The sequence below is a fragment of the Callorhinus ursinus genome, unplaced genomic scaffold (genome assembly GCF_003265705.2).
Source record: "Callorhinus ursinus isolate GAN/ISIS: 27379988/994484 unplaced genomic scaffold, GSC_fseal_2.0 scaffold10, whole genome shotgun sequence".
Classification (NCBI taxonomy): domain Eukaryota; kingdom Metazoa; phylum Chordata; class Mammalia; order Carnivora; family Otariidae; genus Callorhinus; species Callorhinus ursinus.
Window position 1 is genome coordinate 53,472,801 of NW_027397072.1, and position 18,315 is coordinate 53,491,115.

At 41.0% G+C, this 18,315-nt stretch overlaps 1 protein-coding gene across 6 annotated transcripts in view; it reads left to right on the plus strand.

Annotated features, from left to right (window-relative positions):
• AAK1 (AP2 associated kinase 1) overlaps nucleotides 1-18,315 on the plus strand; it is a 171,201-nt gene that overhangs the window by 145,944 nt on the left and 6,942 nt on the right. For 2 of the 6 annotated variants that reach the window (XM_073897617.1, XM_073897618.1), the window contains exons 18-21: nucleotides 3,720-3,821; nucleotides 4,843-4,944; nucleotides 6,339-6,449; nucleotides 8,092-8,202. The exons of the other annotated variants lie outside the window; for them this stretch is intronic. In XM_073897617.1, the coding sequence (XP_073753718.1) occupies nucleotides 3,720-3,821; nucleotides 4,843-4,944; nucleotides 6,339-6,449; nucleotides 8,092-8,202 (426 nt within the window). The remainder of the gene's footprint in view (nucleotides 1-3,719; nucleotides 3,822-4,842; nucleotides 4,945-6,338; nucleotides 6,450-8,091; nucleotides 8,203-18,315) is intronic. 6 annotated transcript variants of the gene reach the window in all.

Sequence of the window (18,315 nt, forward strand, 5' to 3'; positions counted from 1 at the left end):
CTTCATCTGTAAGTGAGAAGGCTAACTGAGTAAGATCTGAGGTTCCTTCCAGGGCCAGCATGTCTTTGCTAATTTGGCCTTTGTGCTTGGGGCCATGTCTGTGTGAAAACCTATTCTCCTATGTTGATGGACATAGGCAGACCCTATAGGCAGCATGTGGGGGAAACTGTGAAGTCAAGTCCATGCTCTACCATGTCCCCTCTGTGACTTTGGGCAAGTCACACAGTCTGTCTCCATTCTTCTCAACTCTTATCAGTATTCCCAAACCCAGGTCTTTTTGTGAATAATGAAGGAAAATGTTTGACATTAAACTTTGCAAGTGGCAGTGATGACTGTAGTTACAACGGCACCTGGGCACCCGCACTGAGTCGCTGAGAGTTTCTGTCATCTCGAGAATGCTGGGAGTGGCAGGGTGGTGTTGCCCACGCCGTCCACCTTCCTTATACCCTGGCTCTGTGCTCTCACTCCTAGTTCTGTCTGCTCCTGCCCTGTCCCTGCTCCTCCCTCCCACATTTCAGTAGTCGACGATTCTCAAGCAGCAGTGACCACACAGATTATCTGTGTGAATAGTCTGTTACTTGAGGTTCAGTCAGAAGATGAGCCCCCTAAATTTGGCGACTTACCCTATCCCCACCCTGTTCTGTCTCACCACACAACACTCGCATGCACACACGTATTTTTTGTACCCCTCACATTATCTTTTTTGCGAATGGCTAATAAAAATATTAGATTCTTGCTAAAGTTACCTGACTTTCCAGTTGATCTCCTCTTCCTCCCCACCTCCCCAATGAAGCAGAGATGTGACATACGGTATGAGAGGAAACCGAGAACTGGGGATACCGAGATTAAGAAGATACCTTGTCCTGTTGTAAAGGCTGCAAGAGAAGTGAGTGCAGAGTGCTCCAGGAGGTTCCCAGTGTGGCAGGGAGGATGGGGAAAGGAGTAGAGGAGATGATACTTGAGTGACCTATACAAAAAGGTGGTGGGAGGTATCTCCTCTGTACAGTTGAGGAGGTGAAGGCAGAAGTTTAAGGACCGACCCCATGGTTGTAGCCGGTCACTGGAGAGGCTAGAATTCGGGACTCTGCATTTGGCTAGCTTAAGGTTTTGCACCGAGATGAACTATGGTATGAAAGATAAGCACGTAATGTGGGGTCATTACTATTTATCCATTCCTTCGTAAGATTGCAAATGTATGAGTGCTAAAAGTGGAAGAAGCAAATAATTACTTTCCTGTACGTGAAAGAAGCTCTTTTTGGGAATAAAACAAAAGCTAGTGTTCAGCATAATGAAAAATTAGACTTTTCGAGAAAGCCATCTTATTTTTGCCGGTATGCTAAAAATTGTCACATATTTTTAGCATCTTTTCTGCTAATAAAATGTTATGCACGATGCAGGATTAATTCTGATGTGATTACACTTGTATATTTGGTTAGTATTCTGGGCTTTTTTCCCCCCTGCTGTTGAGAAGCTTCTTTTCTTCTTTCTTCCTTTCTTCAATGGAAGTATCAAGTGTAAATGAGAAAAAGTTAGCAGATTGTCATTTAACTCCAAGATATCTACATACCATATACTGCAAAGATGGTAAATTGATTTTACGTGTAAAAATCTTTTTCTGCAGTAAGCAAATTATCTTGCCAAGACACTAAAATCCATTATTTTGTTTCATCTGTGTAGTTATAGATCACTTTAAATTACACATCACCTAAAATTTGGTTTCAGTCCTTCAACAAATACCAGTTTCATCTTTACTTATCTTGATTCCTGATGGCCTAGAAGAATGCAGATTCATTAAAATGTTCTATACACAGACTTGAACTTGAAGTCACTTCTTTTTCTCAAACACTTTCATTTTAGTTTTATCTTAATGGCATGTATTTCTGTGACAGAAAAAAAATGTCGACAGGCTTTAACTGGGCAAGTTACAGAATTTATGCGGCTTCAACCTCCTTGTAAGTAAAAGGAGGTTGAGCTCTTAATTCCCTTCTTTCTGTAAGATTCTATGATTCAGGATTTTGTTTCAAGTAATGCTCTCTACCTTTCATAAGTTGAAGATAAATAGAGAGTTGTTGATGGATCAAGGCTGAAAAAATCATGAAGAAATCTTAATGTGTGCACTTACCACACATTAAGTTATCAGGTGTGACAAATCTGGTGGCTTCTTATATCCTTTTGTTTCCTAGCCAAAAGGCATCAAAAGTAATCCATCTTCAGGTATAAGTGCATTTCATGAGATTTGACCACAGAATGATAAGGGTACCAGCTTGTCACAGGCTCTCAGTTGGCAGACAATAAATGATGGTTGAAGTTAACATAGGCATATTTTGATTCACTTGCTGAGTTACACAGCATTTCTAAATGCAAGTCCAAAAATTTTTTTCAAAACTAAGCCCAGGAAGGGGTATGAATGCATAAAGACTTAAATGCCTTTGTTTATGGCAGCTTTATTTTAATAGCTAAAAACTGGAAACAACCAAATGTCTATCAACTGGTGAATGAGTCAACAAAATGTGGTACATTCATACCATGGAACACCACACAGCAATAAAACAGAACAAACTACTGATAACATGCCACGACAGGGAGGGGTCTCAAAAGCCTTATGCTCAATGAAAGACATCAGACAGAACAGACTACATACTGTATGGTTCCATTTATAGGAAATTCTAGAAAAGGCAAAGCTGTAGGGACAGAAAGCAGATCAGTTGTTGCCTGGGTCTGGGGGTAACAGGAAGGCACCGACTAGAATAAGGCACAAGGGTAATTTTGGTGGTAATGGAAACGTTCTACATCATTTCAGTGGTGCTTACATGAATGTGCACGTTTGTCAAAACTCAGCAAATTGTACACTTGAAATTGGTGACTTTTATTCAGTATACATTGTACCTCAAATTTTTTTTTCAGGTTTTTGTTTAAATTCCAGTTAGTTAACAGACAGTCTAATATTAGTTTCAGGTGTAGAATTTAGGGATTCATCACTTACATACAATACCTAGGGCTCATCACGACAGGTGTCCTCCTTAATGCCCAGCACCCATTTAGCCCATCCCTCTACCCACCTCCTCCCCTCCAGCAACCCTCAGTTCTCTATAGTTAAGAGTCTGTTTTATGGTTTGCCTCTCTCTCTTCCCACCCCCCATATTCATCTGTTTTGTTTCTTAAATTCCACGAGTGAAATCATAGGGTGTTTGTCTTTCTCTGACTGATTTATTTCACTTAGCCTAATACCCTCTACATCCATCCATGTTGTTGCAAATAGTAAGATTTCGTTTTGATGGCTGAGTGATATTCCATTGTGTACATATGTATAGACCACATCTTCTTTATCCATTCATCAGTTGATGGTCATTTGGGCTCTTTCCATAATTTGGCTGTTGATAATGCTGCTATAAACATCAGGGTGCATGTATCCCTTCAAATCAGTTTTTTTTTGGGTTAAATATTTATACCTCAAATTTTAAAACAAACAAACTTAAGGCAGTGTCTTGAATGACTTACAAAGTGACTGCTTCAACCAGAGAAATAATCACTTTTAAATTTTGAACTTTGAGAGCTTATTTTTAATCAACGGTAAAAGATACAAATAGTATTTGTTTTTATGATGAATCAATACAAAAGTTTGACCCCAAAATGTGGTTGCATAGAAAATGGTAAATGATCAACTTGTTTTAATATCTCACTGCATTTTTGCTTTCTCTTTACCTCTCTGCCCAACCTAGAAAAACTAATTGAGGGACTCAAATCTCCTGACACTTCTCTCCTGCTCCCTGACCTCTTGCCTATGACAGACCCTTTTGGTAGCACGTCCGATGCTATAATTGGTAAAGTCGTCATCTCTGTTTCTTCAGTCCTGCATGATGTATGTGTCTGTTTCAAGAATGATAACTAACTGGTTAACAGATCCCTAGTGAATAGCCCTGCTGAGGAGTGGAAAATGCCACAAAGCCTCCTTTAATCGTATTTACTATCACCCCAAAGGAAGTGTTTTCTCTGCCTTCCAGGGGCACCACACTGTTATTTTTGCTTGGCTTGATAGCCTGAGATTTCTAGAGGGACTTTTTATGAATGAGGAGGAACGGAAAAATTCACTGTTCATTACAAAATCTTCATGAAGGAAGTTGGTTTCAAGCCAGGACCTTACCTTGAGCAGATTCTTCTTTAGAAGACCCCTGTTTGTGCCGGGTATCCATAACAGGAAACACTTGCCCAGTGTTGAAGCCCCATGAGTAGAATCCAGGTAGGGGCTTGGTCTGCTCAGTCTGATATTGCCCTGTGCTGCTACAGCAAGGCAGGCAAGACATACAAGATGTCCAGGGCCTCTGTGAACCCAGGGCACATAGTCCACGAACTCAGGAAGGCCATGAGCCTCGAGAGAGATGGGTCTTCAGCTGCAGCATGTGAGACAGTGCAGAAGACCTCCCAGCTACATCAGGGGGTGGGATTTGAAATGGACTAGTGGCCTTTGCGAGGCACAGAGGATGTGTGCCCCCAGGTTTATCCCTTAAGAAAAGCAAAATCACCATAAGATATTAGAGTGCCTTTCAGCCTATGTCTTCTGACATGGAAGAAATCTGCTGAGTGGCTCGTGTTCTACATTTATCTAGAAAAACTGAGACTCACCAAGACACGTCATAGCGGTTAACCTTGCACGTGCATGCTCAGTCAGTGAAGCCCAGGCACTCAAAGCAGCAGAAATAAAGTAACTTCTTGTGCTGCCCATCTTGCCCGAGACTAGCATTTTAGAGCCCTGTAGAAGAAAGCCTTCACGGAATTGTCTAAAGAACCTTTTGACTCCTTTTCCCTTACCCTTTGTTCTCCTTTCTTAATGCTCTGTTACAAAAGAAAAAGCTGATGTTGCTGTTGAGAGTCTCATACCAGGACTGGAGCCCCCAGTGCCCCAGCGCCTTCCATCTCAGACGGAATCTGTGACCTCGAACCGCACAGGTCAGTCAGGTCTCTCTGTAGCTGCGGGGACCGTTCATTGTGGTGGACCTCACAGTCAGCCTTTCCACCTGCAGGAGGTGACCCTGGGCTTCTTTTGCAGCCTGGTCAGTTGCCCCTAGAATGGATGCTTCATATAGGTACAGCCCCAGCTTCTAGATGTTTAGTGATACCATTCCATGCTGAAGAGCAGAGTACTTTTTGGAGCCATGTTCTCTGTAGAGTGGTACTTGGAATTTCTCTGGTTATGGTATTTCGTTATTCAAGATTCTTATCACTGGTGGCAGGTTCCCTCCACCTCCTTCCCTAAAGAACTCTGCTGAGCTGCAAGGATGACCTTAACTCCTCCAAGGTTTCTGAGCCGTCTTTCCACCCAGTGGTGTCAGTAACTTCGTGGAGCTCATGCTCTGGATGTTGACATTCTATTCCCAGCACAGTGCTTTTAGCCTATATAGGTGATTTGCTGTTAAATTGTAAGCAGAGTTGAAATCTGCCCTGGTCCAGCATTGTTTTTACCCTAATTTCAAACTTCACTGTTAATAGAATTCCTTAACTGTCCATAAATCCAGCGCTGATAACCTGCATTTTTATTGAGTCCATAGTTACCTTGGTAAAAGTGTCTGATTTCCTACCTTGGAACAGAAAACAATTAGAAGTCTGGGAACTACAAAAATAAACTCAAGGAGTTGGGGGGGGAAATGAACATAGAAGACAGGATGGTTCCTTTCCCTTGTGCTTACTTGACTTTTCTAAAACTTTCCCAGAGAACAATTTGTATGTGAAAATGCTTGAACTCTGCATTTTGTCTTCCATCTGTGCCTTACCTAAAAGTAAAATCATATATTCAGAGGAGCAATTCAAATTTAAAGAAGACTAGTTAGTAGCAAGATCATTTTATTTTGAATGGGGGTCCGGTTGAGTTCTAGAAAATCCTGTTTAATCGTGTCATATTCTGTTAATAATAAGCCAGGGACAACCCCCTCCTGGTCAACTTAGATACCTCATCCTATTGTACCTTTCCTCCCAAACATTTAGGGAAAGTTTAAATGAAACTCTTTAGTGGCAGAGTCCTTTTTCCCAAGTGGCATTTGCTGAGAACTGAGTTGCTAAAGTTTTATTGGCATCCAGATCACAGATTTGCTGACCCAGCACCCTCTGAGCAAAGAATTATTCCATATTTATATGTTCATGTTAAGAGGAATCTAGAAATACATGTTTCTATTATTGATGAAAATGCCGGGGGGCTTAAGATATTACTTGTGGTTTTCTTTCTTTCGCCTTGGCTTGTACATATGACATGTAAATGCAGTAACTTCAAGGCTAAGCTCTAATCTCATGATATTGTGTGTGCCATTTAATGCCATCACCGACCTGGGATGCTGTCAATCTGGACTCAGATTCTCTCACCGGGGAAGATTCCCTGATTGATTGCTCCCTGCTTTCTAACCCTACTACTGACCTTCTGGAAGAGTTTGCCCCCATAGCGATCTCTGCTCCAGCCCATAAAGGTAAATGCTTTCCTGTCCTCGGCTCCCATGTGTCCTTCAAGGAGAACTGAATGACCCCTGAGAATTTTCCTTATGGAAAGTCTTTGCCAGTGAAGTGTTTTCGTCCCCTCCTTCATATGGAAAACTCGAGTTGGTACTCTAATCCACTATGTTCTAATCCCTCTCGGCAAGAGTGCCTGATAAAGGCTTAGACAACAGATGGGTGGAGCCACCGCTTCCCGGCAGTCATGAGGACTGCAGATGTTCCGCGTTCCCCATTCAAGGCGGAGCTCTATACCTTTGCAGTCCCCTCAAGTTGACTATCCACTGACCGACTGTTATTAATATGATACTGTTGGCCTTTGACCTTAAAATTGTTGCATCAAATCTGATTTAAAGTTTTTGGGTAATGATGGCTACAATAAAAAAGCAGGCATAAGTCCTCAAAAGTCAGTCTTCAAAGATTGAACTTAGAATTCTAAGCTTAGAGTCATGATTGATTAGTGGATTTCTCTTTCTCATCTACCATTTTCATTTCTTAGTCCTGGGTTAATACCTGTTTGAAATGCTGTTTGGACAGAAGTAGCTTGAATTAACTGAGTTCTCTTCAGTGAGCTGTTTGTGAAAGTGACTGACACAGTGCCTGGCTTACTGGATGCAGGCATTCACTAAACTTTCTGTAGTGGGGTGGTGACATTGGTTTTCTGGAAGGAGCAAATATATAGAAAACGAACAGTGTACGTTTATTCTGAAAGAAATTCAAGAAGGAAGCCTCCCCAAGATGTCTAAAAATAATTAGTTTATGGTTTGCGGTGGTAATAGCTGAGTTATTGTTTTTACCCTTGATGGCATTAAAATGATTATGTTTTTATGGAGTGTGTGTTTAACCAATTACATCTGGCAGGAGTGTGTCAGCAGCAATATGTAATTACAGAGAAGCATCACTTGCAAAATAGGTGCTCAGCTAGCACTTGCCCGTAGGGTAATCTTAATCAGAATGGAGGACACTATTTCTAACAAACTTCTGCTTGAAATCTCAGGGCGTGTGATCTTGGGCCCCAACATTCCCTGAGGTATCAGAGTTGATGGAAAGTCTTTTTTCCCAATCACAGGACAGCAGGTCCTTTCAGAAGTATTTTGTTTGCCTTGTACACAAAAGCAGCAGCTGCTTTTTTTTTTATTTAAATTCAGTTAATTAACATATAGTGTATATAGCAGTTCCTTCTTAAAGAGCTTCTAATTACCTCCCACCTGCCCCTGGCTTTGAGTGTCTTGAGTATTGTTTGTTACGCTTCTGTTTGCTCAATAAGGAAGATAAATGACTAATTCCTGTGCCTTTGTGAATTACTGACGCTGAAGAGATACCTCACAATAACTACAATTAATGGTCTTCAAATGGCAGAGAGAATTCATCCTCTGACCCTTCTCCCTAATCATTTATGAAACTCTTTAACAGGGCCAGCTCGAAACCGTTTTTTTTTTCTTTCTGTCTTCCCTATTTTCCAGTTTTGCTACTTTTATTTCAAGTCATGGAAATAAGCATTTTCACCTTCAAAAACAACAGTGATTGTATAGTTGGGAACTTTGTGCCTCTTACGTGTTCTCTCATTTGCTAATCTCTCCCTCTGTTGTTTCTGCTTGTGTACTTGCGTTCTGTATTAAGCTGCAGAAGATAGTAATCTCATCTCAGGTTTTGATGTCCCTGAGGGCTCGGACAAGGTGGCAGAAGATGAATTTGACCCTATTCCTGTATTGATAACCAAAAACCCACAAGGTAAGAAAGAGAGGGTGGGGAAAAGAGGAGAGCTTGACATCACAGCTCAGCACAAAGTAGTGGTGCGCCTGATCCCCGAGACGGGAAAAAGCATCCACCCTTGATGAAGGAAACTGGGGAAAATGACAGTCCTTGGGGCTGGCCCAGGATAAGATAGAGATACACCTGTATACAGATGGAGATATAGTTATCTTAAAGCTTGACTGTGATGTTTATTTAGAGGGAGGAAAAGTATTTAATACTTTGACTAAAACCTGGTTTTTACAAAGTATCAAGCCAAAAATAAAGTGGAAACTTCGTGGAAACCGCAAGGCATATATTTTTTAAAAAGCTCTGAACGTTTTTTAGCATGATCAGAATCATCTGTAATAAATATTCTTCCCCAAGAGATTAAGTATGGTGCTTTGATACCGTTTGCATCTTTTGGACATTTGTGAAGCATCCTTTTTCCTCTTTGATGGATTAAAATCATTTGAATGTGCCATGAGACACCGAATTGCCATGGGACCGTCTATATACTTCTTAAAGCATGTTTCTATTGCAGTGGTCTTCGAAACTAATTTCTTCCCAAAGCAAAAACTATTGGTTTTTACTTTGTCAGGGAGATGATTCGATGTGATGAGGAAGTTAGGGTCCAGCCAGCGGTTCCCAGGCAAAATATATACTCGTTTGAAAATAGCATCCTCTTTGCAAGGCGTTCTGCCTCTAGTATGGTGTGCCTGAAGTTTTGGTGGGAGGTGGTGGATACCTAACTTGTATGTTTAAAAATCAACATGTAAGAGTTTGCAAATGTAAATTGTTGCTTCTCTAGGGTTTGGTTTGGTTTTTGTTTTTTTCTCCTTTGCTTGCTCTGCACATCTAAACCTTAACCCTCTGTGTTTTGTACTGAATTCCTATCTCTCCACTTCCAGGTGGGCACTCTAGAAACAGCAGTGGGAGCTCTGAGTCCAGTCTTCCCAACCTAGCCAGGTCTTTACTGCTGGTGGATCAGCTCATAGACCTGTAGCCGTGACCCAGTAGCAGATGCAGTTCTGTAACCTTCACACCGTAATAAACGTTTTCATTACGGAGTTATAAGAGAAATGATTTTTTAAAAAATCTGCTAATAAGGGGCCCTCTAGCCCTTATCTCCTATCCCTTGCCTTCTCCTGTAGAAATGATAAGGAAAGAAAATCACTTTGGCCCTCCAGATATTCCTTGGCCAGTTCCTCCCTATTAGTTTGCTGTGTTTTTCTCATTACCCTTCTTCAATAGCATTATCTTAAATCAAGCGCTAGATGCCATGAGCTTCACCTCTGCTGGAATCAACTCCACCCAAAGCTTAATTGTAACTGAAACTAGTGAATTGACACCTTTGTCTCATTCTCGCTAGGAATGGCCTCCCAAACCAATCCTCCCAGCCCCTGTCTCCTTTGGCCAGATGCTGATGAATGTGTTTCTCTGTTTTTGCTTTTTATGCTGCTGCATTATCATGAGGACATGGCTTCTTCAGTTGGTCTTAACTCTAGGCTGTAGCCTAGAGATGGGTGTGTGACTTAAGAGAGGGTAAAACTGACTGACGGATGGGATATGTTTGAAAAGAGAAATTGAGCCCAGCTCTAGCCAACCAGCTTTGACCTTGTTTGATTCATAGACTTAGCCAAGGGATTTTACACCCCATGCAACCTGCCCAGCATTCATCCAGCATTCTGGCTCCCATTGAACCGTGATTTCTCAGATCTGGAGACGTGACTGCAAGTACTTGAGATCCTTGGATAAAATGTGTACATTATATAAAACCCAAGTATTGCCATTCCTTTTCATGTTAACTGTCCTGAGCCGGGATCTCAGAATTAGACCAAAACAAGACAATGGTGGTAATATGATACCTTTTATTAGAAGACTTTTCACTGGGGGGTGGATGGGGGAGGGGAAGGAATTGTAGCAGAAACAGATGTATTTTTCTTGTGATTTTTATTTTGAATCAAATATTGTAAATTGTGTATAAATGAAGACGCTGAATAGTTCTGTTTCCACTTGGCGTTTCAAGTCTGATATCAGGTGTCTGTACAGGGTTTTGATCTCTTTCCCTTGTGTTAACTACACAGCAATCCTACAGTGTAACATATGGAATCATTTTGAGTAGACTTGTGTGTTGCTATACGCTTTCAGCAGGTCCTCTGTCTTTGTGTAGAATAAGCATGTTGTTTATTTTCAGATAATCAGAAATAAGTGTGCTGACAAGCTAGGCACAATTTGATTCTGGCTACTTACCTTTCTTTCTCTCTGATGTTTGAATTGAAGGATGCAGCCAATGAAATATGCTCAGTTGGTTTTCCTTGGCTTCCTAGATTAAAAAAACAAAGCATAGTTCCTCACTAACCTTAGAATATTGTTCATAAAATAAATAAAGGACCCTGCACTGACATGACAACATGCCTCATGGTCACCCTCTGTATATGTCCTTACTTGTTGAAGTGTATTTTTTTTTTTCCTTACATAGAAAGCAATTTTATAAAATTGCCCTTTTGAAAAGTGGTGGGCACAGAGAAACCCATTGTGGTTCTCTTCCTTGAGTGCCATTTTCCATGATCAGAAGGGGAAACTCTTAATTGATCAGATTTGTACAAATAAAATTCCAAGCTCATTTGTTTGTTTCTCTGTCTAGTACTTTTGTTTCTTCTTCCTCACGTTTGCACTTTAAGGGGGAAAAAAAAAGAAAGTTGAGCAGCAACAACAGCCTGCAAAACTCTGCACTTTGGAGGTCAAGCTTTGACCCCAGAAATGTGAGAGCAGCCTTTGAAAGGCAGCGGAGGAAAAGTCTGAATCGTTCAGTCTTCCTTCTGACTTTAAATACTTCCTGTGGCAGCTGAAACTAGCTGAGCTAAGTAAAGCCCTCTATTAGGATAATGGATCATTTCCAAAATTGAGGGAGGCACAACCTTCCTGCTGAAGATAAAAAAAGATGTCCTTGAAGAGCTCTCCATGATTGGATAGCAGTGAAAATGGGACTCGGTTTGCCCCTTTATGGACAGGAATATTACTGAAGATCAAAACTGTATTCTTTTTCCTGGACATAGAAAGAATGTATAAACTAATGAAGGAAATGTTTATTTTTAAATAAGAACAATGTTTTATGCCTATGTTTTCCAATTTGGTTTTTTTTCATACATATGCATGTTAGAAATATAACGAAACATCTAGTTTCTCAATATAATTGAAGAAGTGAAGAGTACAGTTTAGAAATTTGGTATCTCTAAATTGTTCCTTTCATGTATTAACCCATAATCACATTGAGATATATTCTCTAGTCATCTGGCTCAATAAAGCTTAATGGAGACTGTTAATGAAAATGAACAGAATAGAAGCCAGAGACTGGTTGGAGGAAGTCTGAGAGAGATAATGACATGAAATCATCTTGGGTTTACTCTTTAGGAATAGGACCTCAAAGGGGAGAACTCTCTTTCTGTTAAGTTAAGGAATCCATGTGAGTGACTCGGTAAATGGGACCTCCCTTAGTTTATAGCTTCATCCCTGAGCTTAAAGGGTTGATTTGATATGACACTAGACACACTACAGTGTCTGATAATTGGTAGACATAGGAAACTCAAGACTGAGCCACAGGCGGGATCAGAGAGACCAGTCTCTAGTCCATCCACTTTATCTCACAGGCGTGGGGCCTGAGGCCAGGCCGTGGGACAAGAGGCCTGGGCAGGACAGGCCACCTGGGGTCTCTCCCTGAACTTTGCCAGTCACCGGCCAAGTAGCCATCCGCAGGCGCTTCCCTTCTAAGAGCGGTTGTTCCTTATGTATAACAATGATGAGTTCAGACTAGATGGTCTTTAAGCTTATGGAATTCTAGAGTTCTACGTACATATTATTGTGCTTTGGAAGGACTATGAAGGATCTGTATAATCCTGATGTTCTTCGGCTATCTTCTGTTACTGGAACAGTATTTACATTTTAGAGAATTGTAATGGGCCTTTACTAACTTGGGTGGCTCTTTCTTGGTTATCTGAAGAGAAGCCTACATTATTGGACAGTTTTGGACATAGATTTTTCTTTCAAATATCTAGATACCGTTTTTTCTTTTTTAAATGGCCCTACCTATTCTAACAAAACAGTATCAGAAGACTTCAATTCTTTTAAAATATATAATCAGTGATCTGGCACTTAAAAATGGGCAGATACTATAAGCATATGTTTCTGATTTGCTTTAATCCAACTGTGCAAGAGTAGTAACTATACCAGAACACATCACAATTTTTTTTTCCCTTACAGCATTCAAATAACTAGATCACCAAATTTAAGTCCCAGTATTTTTAAAGACATAGGCCTCAGAGGAGATAAGGTTTAAATGGACACTTCTAACTACGATCATAATGAGTTCTTTAGCAGACATATCAGAATTTTGGCCGCTCATTGAGTGTTGTTCCCTTCAAAGGCATCTGGTTTTACTTGGGGAGCTAATACTTACTCTAGTGATGCTGCCTTCACTTAAGTTAATTCTGAAACTACCCCCCCTCCTTAGAAATACCATCAAGGACAGTAATCAGGTGTAAGAAGATCCGTTGAATTATTATCTAATTAGTATTGCTTTCAGTACCTGGAATTATGTTCTCTTTCTTGATCTTTTCCCATGACTCCTGGTTCTGAGTCCCATTTCGCTGTTTCCAAAAAGGGAAATCACCCCCCCCCATGAAGCATGGTTACTATTAAAGACAGTAAAAGGAATAATCCACAGAAAATTCCCAGAGAGGAACTTATAATAGAAAGTGACAACAATCAGTCTTAATTTCCTTACTATTCTGAATAAGGGAACTTCCATAATTTCACCTGTTTTTGGTAGTTTAGAAAATGGAAAGAGGCAGATTTTAAAATAATCTCTGAAAGAAGTTGTCGCTGTGTCCAGTGTCATTTGATACTGGACTTGGCTCTTCTTCAATCAGAATTATAGAACTTGGATTGCTAATAATTATAGGGGAACAAACTCAAGAAGAACCTGTTTTTCTCAAGATGAAATTTTAGTTTTGTTTATAATACTTTTTTCCCCTGCTCTCCTGGCAGGTAATTGATCATTTTGATTCGAACTAACACAGTTTTCCCCAGGTCAGGAACAGTCTGCCTTCAGCAATTTTAGAGGAAGGAGAAGACCTTTGGGGTTGACCTCAGCCCAGAAGTGTAGAGGGATCTGAGTTTAGCTGAATAAATGCACACTGTAGATACCTTGGGCCAAAGTAAAGTCTCCCATGATGATGTTTGTCTCAATTTCCAGGAGTCTTTAACTTTCTCTGGCTGTAACATTACCAGGACCATGTAGCCACTAACTTAGAGTTTAGGGACAAAAATGACAGGATTGCCCAAAGTACAAAATTAAGCAAATTAGAGGCTGCCGGGCAGAACAGAGAAACTATCAGAGGGATATTTAAAATGAAATCTTTACAGAAACACTCCAGATAATACAAAGCTATCTTTTATTCCTCTCTAGAGACTATAATTTTACCAACACAAAGTTATCTTTTCGTTTTCCACACTAGTCATGTTCCTGAAGTTGGATGTACTTGGGTTTCTTGAGTCAAAATGAATCCCAGATGGCCTCCGTTTCAAATAATCTGTAACAAGATACTACTTTGTTTATCCTGGGTTTCCGGTCACTAAGGTGGAGGAGGGAGGTTCTTTGGGTAATGCTAACTTATGCCAAGTTACCAAATGGTGGTGGTTACTTGAATGGAAGACACTGTCTTGGTTCCCACTTTGATGTAGTGTCCTGACTTTACTCTTTTTCCTGTGAGTATTCTACTCCACCCTATTGCACAGCCCCTTGTCACATGGATGTATATTTACCACAGGTCTTTATCATGTCCTCCCCAAGAAGACAAAGCAAACAGAGGTACACGAAGCTACCTTATACAGTAAAAATATGAAATTTAAACATTGCTATGCCAGTATTGTATTAAAAAAAAAGTCTGTAAACAATTTATTATGTAAACATACAGGGGAATAAAGACTTATCTGTTCAAACAGGAGCCTGATGTTCACAGATGTAAATAACTTACAGTAGCTGCCGCTTTCCTGATCCGAAAACCCACTTGTGCTAAAAGGACTTAAACCCACTGTTGAGTGACAGTAAGTACCTGCGCACAAGGAAAGTGCAGACACATGCTGAGGATTTTTACTGAGTCATGGCTTTTGAGGTTTCCCTTTGCAATCAAGGAGAAGAAAACCCCTGTGAGCCTGCATCTGATAGACTAGACTCGGGTTTGCAATGGAGCACAGATTTAAACTTTAATATACCCAGGCCAGTTTAATCAAACATTTGATGTTGGCACCAGCAGTTTTATGCCCAGGGACAAATCTCTCTCATTTAATTGCTCCATTGGCTTGAGAGGCACAGCATCACTGGCCTGCATTGGCTCCCCACCAAATCCCTATTCCCCAGTCATGGGTGTTAATGCCACTGCACAGCATAGGGTAGACCCAAACCCTTAATTTTATTATCTAAGCTGGGGAAAGTCATGGAAATTATTAATTTGATGTACATCTCTTGATTCCCTGATTTGGCTCCAAGAGTGTGAATTTCAGTTGGTGCTGCATTTCTGACCTTCTTGTGAAGGGATAGTTTGCTTTCTATTTGCTAAATGTATGGGAAGGTTTCTCAGGACTCCAAGTCTTCATTTTCAGTTTTTGGCAAGAATTATGTCTTCGATACTGCTTGTAACTGTTATTTCAGTTTACAGTATGGGGGAAAGTAAAATTCTGACGGTGCATGATGTATTGCACTAAAGAATATCCAGCCTGGAATTTAAGTCTTCAGATTCTGATTTTTCTGAATGCACTCTGATGAACCCCCTCGTTATGTTCATCAGATAAAATCCCCAGGGTAAACCTACCCCAAATCATTCAGCCCTTACGGTTGCTTTGGAAAGTTAATAGGCAGTTAGTGAGGAGAGTTGTCAAGTCATCAGAGAGTTTTGGGGACTCCTACTCTGTCAAGCGTATGAACTCTTACTGAAATCTCCATAAATCTGGAGCCTCAAAATAGACTAAAATGGAGTTACCCCTCGTAGAAGTCTCAAAAAGTGTGCTCACCTGTAACCTTGCACACAGTCCTACATGAGAGCAAGAAAAAGAAGCACGTCTTGCCTTCTTACTTAATTTAATGGGGCTAAACCAAAATGAAAAGAGACCTAACCCAGTTTGAGGGGACCAGAGCAAAATGCCCTACTTTAGGCTTCATGATAAGGAAGACCCTTGTGTAGCCTATGAGACCAGGTCCTGGATTGAAGGCCTCCACTCCTCACGAACAACTGGTTGGCTTTATTGTGCTCTCTGGTCACGGGGTGTCTGCTGTGCATGCTGTTGGTTGCCAGAGGAATGGGGCCAAGACATGAGGTTAAATTAGTCCAGATCCTTCTTTGCTAGTAGCCAGACTGTTCTCCTAATAGTGCAAGGCCATTTTCCTATACAAGGATTGTTCACCTTGAAAACACATGCTTTCCCTACAAGAACATACATACTCACATTCCAGAAAGGACCTCTAACTGCCAACTTGATTTAATGGCCATCTTCTGCTTACAGTTATTTAGAATCTCTCCTTCTCTTGACGACTTTGTGTCTCGTGCTGAGGGCGTATGGATGTCTGTGTTTCCCCAAACCCACCGGCATTCTATGGTCTCCAGAATGCCCAGCTTGGGAGAGCTGCAAAGGGTGCTTGCTGTCTGCTGTAGTCATACTACACCTTCTTGAAAAAGAGTGAAGAGGTTAAGAGACCTGGCCTTCTCAGGAAATTCCTTTAACTGTGGTTTTCCAACCCTAGAAAGCAGATTCCTGCTGAAAAATAGAAACATGTCTGGCGTTGTTTTGAAGAACAGGAAACAAGTTTCCCCTTCAAAGTCAATGTCACAGAGTTTTTGTGACTGGGCTTGTGAGTTTTTGAAAGTTCTTGAAATTTTAGGTATGATTTTCCTATTATGTAATATCAAGGTCCCAGAATATGCTAATTTGACAGGCTTCCAGTTGACCAAGAACCCACTGTTTAAAGTAATTTGGATAGGTTAAGCATGCTCTTCTATCCCGTCCAGCTCTGAATATGGTCTCCTCTACCTGGTATTTGATAGTTCTCAAAGTGTAATCCAACACTGTAGGCATCCAGAGCACCCCTGGTTCTATAGGTAGCTGCTTGTTGGCGTTCTCTGCACACAAGCAGATCTGACAGAATTCAATTTAAATTTCCCAAAAACACTAATTCCAGTCAAACTCGTGTTTGGTTTTCCTTATTGATTGGTATGATGTCAGAATTGGTCATTGACTTGACTAAATTTACCATTTTTCTCCTAAAAGATACTTTGCTCCCCTACAGAACCAGCTTGAGAACGCCAGCTTTTGGGGTAGTTTTGGAAGATGAGAAATTGTGCCTTGGTTTTGGCAACTGAAAACTTTGTCTAGCTGATGTTAGAAAGTGGTTCAAGGAGTCTTGGGGGAGAGGAGCTTCCATGCCCCTTTGCTTGGCAAATCTTGTTTTGGAAAGCCTCTTTGCCCCCTCTCATTTGGATTTCCTCCCAGAAATCACCACCTAAGAATCACAGTGACCGAACTAATATCAATATACTTGCCTGAGAGGTTAGGATTATGTCTCTCCACATATCCTGCAAAGAGAGAAGATGTTCCATTTGCTTCCTATCAGCTGACTAACGCTTTCATATCACCACGTGGGTGCGCATACTAAAGCTGCAACGCAAAGAAAAAATGTATGCTTTTCAGAATCATACTCTTCAAACACTACTCAGAAAGCTGTTTGGCACCAGTACAGAATTTCACTTAAAGACTCCTAATTGGAAATTCACTGAATGCATTCAAACTCGGAAAATGAGGGGGAGACCCACCTTTTTTTTTGTTTCTGAAAACAGTATTTAAGATCAGAGCTGTTTAGAAAGAAGCACTGCTAAAAAGTTCTAGAATTCCGAGAACCCTAGTATTTTTGTACAGTATCTTCTAAAAATGTTCCGATCTCTCTCTACATCTCTTTACAATGTAATGTCTCTTAAGTGACTGGTTTCCCAATAAACTGATTTTGATGCCGCTTCTGATGTGTTCTGTGTGCTTAATTCAAGCAGAAACCCTAGCAGGGGATAATTGTTAGCAGAAGTTTCTACTAGCTAATGATTTGCCTGGAAGGAGAGGGTAACATGGGGAGGGGTTGATGGAATTACCTCAGTACAGAGGTTCCAAGTCATCTACGGAATCCAAAGCATTGTACCGAATGCCCAGTGGGTTGGGAAACCCATGATGAAATGATCTCTTTACCCCCAACCGCCCTTTCTCTGGATTCTTCTTACTTAGTTACATATGCCTTTTTCCTGCCCTCTTGCTAACATGTGCCCAATGACATACTTCTAACCTGCTAATATTTCTTGGAAGGTAAGCTCTCTTGCATTCTGATAATTGTCTATTTGATTTTAAAAGCCAGAGCACCCTGAGGCACATCTATCTAGCTAGAAGTAGACTAGTATATTAGAGTTCGCAAATATTTCTGCAATTACCCATGTGTTTTACTCCTTCTGCTTAAAGAACTTTATGATAGATTCATTTAAGCAGAGGAGATCTTTGCTAGCTTAGGAGATTGAAAACAAAATTCCGCAGCGACTCCAGCTGAAGGAGATTTATTTAATATGATTTTGACTATGTCTCCTCCCCTTAGAAAGCGCCTTCAGTATTGGCATTTGGGGCACTCTTGTGCTCTTTGAGTAGTGCTCATGATGAAAATCTTGCATTTATCAAGCAGCTGTGCTCTGCTGCTCTTCCGGGGGGCAGGGCAGGGGGGTTTGGGATGGAGAGTCTGTCCTCAGATACAGGCAGTGTGGAGCAGATGACCACACGTCCGCTACTGAATTGCATTTGTCCCCAGACAGTTTTCTGCGTAATCCAGAACTGCCACGGTGTATGTGGAGATGAGCGACTGGGTTTGTTTCCATCCCACCCTGAGCCAGTGCCAGGTAGAGCAGGAAGCAGTGCCCGGCCCCGCAAGTCAGAGCGTTGTGTGGTTATGCTGAGTGTCTGTGTGCCTGACATCGCCATCCCCTTTCCTGTGCACTGTGCCTGTCATGTTCCAAAATGTGCGACAGTGACTGCTTGTGT